The 5,309-nt window shown below is 38.7% G+C and overlaps 1 protein-coding gene across 1 annotated transcript; it reads left to right on the top strand.

Annotated features, from left to right (window-relative positions):
* Positions 1-649: 649 nt before the first annotated feature.
* LOC137148672 (odorant receptor 131-2-like) lies at positions 650-2,968 on the top strand. Its single transcript, XM_067541625.1, has one exon. It carries the CDS (start codon positions 672-674, stop codon positions 1,674-1,676), a length of 1,005 nt encoding a protein of 334 aa, XP_067397726.1. The 5' UTR covers positions 650-671; the 3' UTR covers positions 1,677-2,968.
* Positions 2,969-5,309: the final 2,341 nt, after the last annotated feature.

Here is a 5,309-nt window from a genome sequence, read left to right as displayed (position 1 = left end):
CTTACCACTCTGAAATTGCTAGTAAGGAGAACATTGACTATAGAGGGCTGCACCTATGCATATGTGGGAAAATCCTAATACTGAAGGTCCTGGCTAGGGGAGTAAGTTACTGTATCTATTATCTTCATCTGTTTTCTTAGAGAATTTAGTGCTTGTGAAAGGTTTGAAATTCAGTTTTGAGACTGAATTTTTTTATTTATCCACAGAATATGAGCTGTGGTAATGCGAGCTTTCCCCAACATGCCCCAACTCTCATATAGAAGGACCATCAAGAAGGGTGGGAGGTAGTTCAGCATCCTTGCCCATTTAGTCTTTGATGTTTCTTCTGAACTGCAGAGGGCTCATCTGGGGCCAGCTGTGGTATGATGGTATTTTTTGTTATGTGGCTACTTGTCAAGGGTAAACTCTTTTCAAGTAGGCCACTAAAAAACCATCACTATATACTTAAGAGGTTTGGTATGTAATTTTTCCAGTCTTTAAAACTAACCCATTTAATGCAAAGGTCTGTGTCTAAACAGCTAATAAATGTATAAAATCAAATACTAACCGTGATACTGACTGATAACTGTACTTGTGGTAGAAAAAATAATATGGAAAACATTGTGATAAACTTCATCTTGTTTTGTTTTGGTTTTTTTCCTACCAGGACCAGACTGCTAGTTTTGAAGACGATGAATTCATCCAATAATTCACTGAATGATACAACAAAAGGAAAGGAAATAGAGATAGTACAGGCATCTCTTTACTTGGTTGATTTCATCTTCATTACTGCAATTGGTTTGTTAATATTTAAGACGGTGCGGCAGAACTCTGAAATGAAGAAAAAAGTTCAGTACTTTCTTCTGTGCCATCATCTTCTATGTTGTTCTTTATTCTGCTGTTTTGGGGTTACATACAATACAATACGAGCACTTGGTGTGAAAAGTCCCCAAATTGTATTCTGGATAATCTTTGGAGTGCAAGTAGCAATTGGAGAAGGAGTACTAATAACTTTGACTTTGATGGCACTTAACAGATGCTTTGCTGTTTGCTGGCCTTTTAGATACCTATCACTGGTGCACTCAGTGAAACACAAAGTCATGATTGGTGTTTGGATGATAACAATGATCAAATCTATGTGCTTGTTGATAGAAGGCATAGGCAAGTCTCCAGAAGATATATTTGAAGTGGTACCTTCTTGCTCAATTGTCTTAGGTGGTCTTTTTGCCAGAACAACGGGAATTACTTTAATTTTATTTCTTCTGACCATCATCATCATTAGCTACTGCCTCCTATATAGAGAAGGAAAACGTGCTGGCCATTTCAATAGCTCAAATAGCAAGGCCAGAAAAACTATAATTATTCATGGATTGCAAATGAGTTTTCTTCTGTTTCCACCTTTGATAATAATTGCTGGTAAAAGAGACCACTATTTTATTTTAAATTTAACAGCTTTTGTTGTTTTCTCACTTGCCCAGTGCTTTAGCCCTGTGGTTTATGGTCTGCGAAACAAAGAACTGCAAATCAAGCTATTCAACAGGCAGAAAACTAGTTTATGTACTCATTACATGAAAAATGATAGTGACATAGAGCAGTCTGAGAGGCCAGAACAGTTGAATGACTCAGAGTTAACTGATACTAGATGCTGCACTCCTGGTCCTTACTTTTCTAAGAGAACGTTTGATCCATCAGTGTAAGATAAAGCTTCGCGTACGTTAACACAAACTTATTCCATTACGACAATGATTTAATTTAAATGAAATTGAACTGTGTAACTTAAACTTTCTAACTTCGATAGAATGGCTATACTGTCCTCTCAGATGTGATTTGCAATACATATGACCATGGAACAAGGTACAGTAGAAAACTCTGTGAGAGGGCATTTAGATCCTGTCTAGTGTTTGATGAGGCTCTTCTTGAATAAGAGAGGAACCACAAGTCTGCTTTCACTGGACTGCAGTAAGACCAGGAACCGTATGGAATGGGGTGATATTCATCTAAAGATAATTGCTCATGTGAAGGGAAAATATAAGCTGTGAAGTGGGTAGAAGTCACTGTCTTTCCAAATGAGAAATCAACTTGCTGCAGCAACCTTACTTCTTAAGACCTGGAGAGAAGTAAAGACTCTGGACCCAGATCTCAGCTGATGTAAATCTCTATAGTCTCATTGACTTTAGTGGAGATGTGACAATTTATACCCTCTGATTGTAGGAGCCTTAAGCCTTAAGGGGCTGTGGCAATAAGAAGCCTAATTTTTTTCCCTTGAAAGGGCTTTGGCTGTAGGAAACTTCATTTCTCCTGGGTATTGGTTGATGAGGCCATTTTTTTTGTTGCACTTTGTCTAAAGAAGGACTGGTTTTAGTTTGTGTGGCAGCTGCTCAGGGCATTGAGGCCATTCACTGTCTTTTGCGAGCTGGCAGTGTTCCTACACCATATTTCCTGATGCTGCTGCTTTTCATTTACATTATGCTATGGCAAAGACTCTTGAAAACTCCGTGAAAACAAAAAGTGTGCAAAAGGTTGCACTTATGCATTAACGTGAATGTAGGACATTCCAAATATGTGCCACTGTGGTTATGGGAATGGAATTCTTGAAAGGGGTTTATCGCAGATACAAAATATTAAAATATGCATTCATTCCAAATCAGTTTACTTCCTAGTTTGGAAGTAGCCACTTTGCAAACACCAGTGATACGGACATCATTCTCCATACTGTGGAATTTGCTGGGATGACTAGTTGTTGTTGTTATAATTTATTATTTAGATTACCATAGCGCTTAGGGGCCCTAGCCATAGATTAGGACCCCATTGTGCTAGGCACTGTACAAACACAGACCAAAAAGATCTTCCCTACCTGAACCAAGGCACTAAACCAGTCTGTACGACCACAAATGGTTCAACAGCAGTGGTTTTGAATCGAGCAGAGTTTGAACTTGGTTCTTATAACTTTTAAATTTTTTTAAATGAACACCATATTATAGTTTAAATTATGTAAAGCAGTTCTTCATTGCTTCTTTTCATAACATGGTTTTCAAGGTACAGGGATTATTGCTGTGGTGGTGGTGGTTTTGTTTTTTAAATATTCACTTTAATAAAAGATAGAACTGGTTTTGGCTGTGTTTGCTTTCTGCAGATCTTCTATGTACAGGAAAGCTCTCAACTTCAAATCTTAAGTGAATATTGGAGAATAATGCATAGAAAGCAAATTTAGATTTCCTAAACATTTTTAACCAGAAAATTTAAGCCAAACAACTGACATGCAGGCACAATGCAAGCTTCCTTGTACATATCTGCTATTGCATTTCTGTCCTAACTTACACCTATATTATTCTTATTCTGGGACCCCTCCAAGTTGTAGTGTCAAATTGTATGGTGGTTTTGAAATGTAAATAAATAGAGACTAAGGCCTTTTGTACCATGAGAAAATGACTCCTTGTTGATTGTGAGCGATATTAGCGAGTCATCCCTCAAGTAGTGTTGGAAATGGTTCAGCAAGTAGCATAAGGGATTCTCAATAGCCTGCAAAGTGTCCCATAAGTTCTCTAGCTCATTTTCTGCAACAGATGGTCCATTGTTGGCCAAACAGTTGGGTTTGAGTCAGAGCTCTTATCAGATGTCAGCATTAGATATACCAGTCTTCACATAACTGAACTCAAAGTTTAGGCTACCAGGCTCATTTCTGACACACCCTATGTATATGTGGTAAATATAATAGGACTTGTCTAAATATCAGCAATGCCATTTTATTTTGTTTTGTGGTTCTGAAAAAACAAACTTGAGAATGGTACCTGGCAGCCCCAGAAATTGAAAACCTCTGAGTAGCCATAGACAAAGTACAGGACTGCCTTGCTAATATGCCTTATTCTCAGGCTGAAAAGGCCCATCAGCACTTACAGGGCCAACAAGAACCTGAAAAAGAATACAGGCAAGTAGCTTATTTAGAAAAGGGCATAAATGCACCAATGAGAGCCTTGATTGAAGCTTGCAGTATATAAAAATAAGGAGGAAGTATGAGGCCAACCAACCGTCAGTTTCTTCCATGATCTAGAGGCAAAATAGCCTTTTTGGCTTTGTTTCTTAATTTAAGATAAGAATAAGGCAACATTACTGACAAAATTCTTAACGAATATTTGGAAGAGAAGAAAAACCAGTAAGAAGCTAATTAGATCATTAGTAGTCCAGGACTGTACATCTAAAGGGAGACATCACCTTTCCAAACCCAAGATATCATGTCTATCTAGAGCACTTAACTAGCATGCTTTTCAACCTGTATTTCTAAGGGAGCTGAAGTCATTGCATCTGCCTTTGCCTTGCTTTCTTGTTTCTACATAAGCATTCTCAGTGATACTGATGTGCACGGCTCTGGAATACATGTTTATTAAGTTGCTGCAGAGCCCAGGTTAGAGATCATGTTCCTTCTGATGTGTCCAAGAAAAAGGGTTGAGTTCTTTGGTTTTTTTTCTTTTTTCACAGAACAGTGGATTTTTAAAAGGAAGACATTTTGAAGATAGAGAAGATACCAGATTATAGCACTCTGAAGGTAGATTTGGAGATTCACTCCTCTCTTGTGAATGGAGGAAACAGGCCTCTTCTCTCCCCTGACTAAACATCACGCCCTCCAGGAAGCAGTGTCTCATTCTCTTTTTGCCTCGCTGTTAACTTCTCAGTGGGATACCAGCACGTCCCAGGTTCAATCTCAAGTAATGATTCATGGTGGCTGTCTTTAGGCATAGTTTCTAATATTCTGAAATATTTTCAAGGAACAGTTCTCCAGTTAAGCTGTGAGTTCGAGGCTGCCAGGCTTCCATCAAACAATCCTCTGTGCAATACAGTGAATTTTAGGTGCATTTATATAGGAATACCAGAAATGGGTGAATATTATTTAGTAGCTATCTTATAGGGCTAATTTTTCTGTTTTTGTCCAACCATTTATTCTGTGAACACCTTGTGGGGAAGGGACAGGCATTATTTAATCACCTCAAATGAATAACATAAAGACCAGAGTCTTACACAAATACAGAAATTCCAGATCTGCTCACCATCAGGTTTGTCTGACATGACGATAAAAGCTCCAGAAATGCCACAGCCTTACCTAAACTTGGACTTTCCCTGGTGCAGTTGAACTAGTGGCAGCACCAGAATTTTTTCCTAAAAGTCCACAGTGTAGATGATAGCCAGTGAGCCCAGCAAAGCTGGAATGGAACCCAGGAGTCCTGACTCTGTCTTCCCTGCTCTACTACTCCTCATAGCTGCCACTTTGCTATGTTCTTGTGCTTATTTATCCAACCACCAACGGCGGGACAGATTAAGGAGTGGTACTTCTCTCCCTG

This window comes from Emydura macquarii, unplaced genomic scaffold (assembly GCF_026122565.2).
Source record: "Emydura macquarii macquarii isolate MOO-44397 ecotype Brisbane River unplaced genomic scaffold, CSIRO-AGI_Emac_v2 contig_18, whole genome shotgun sequence".
Classification (NCBI taxonomy): Eukaryota; Metazoa; Chordata; order Testudines; family Chelidae; genus Emydura; species Emydura macquarii.
This window is presented reverse-complemented; position numbering and strand designations above follow the sequence as displayed.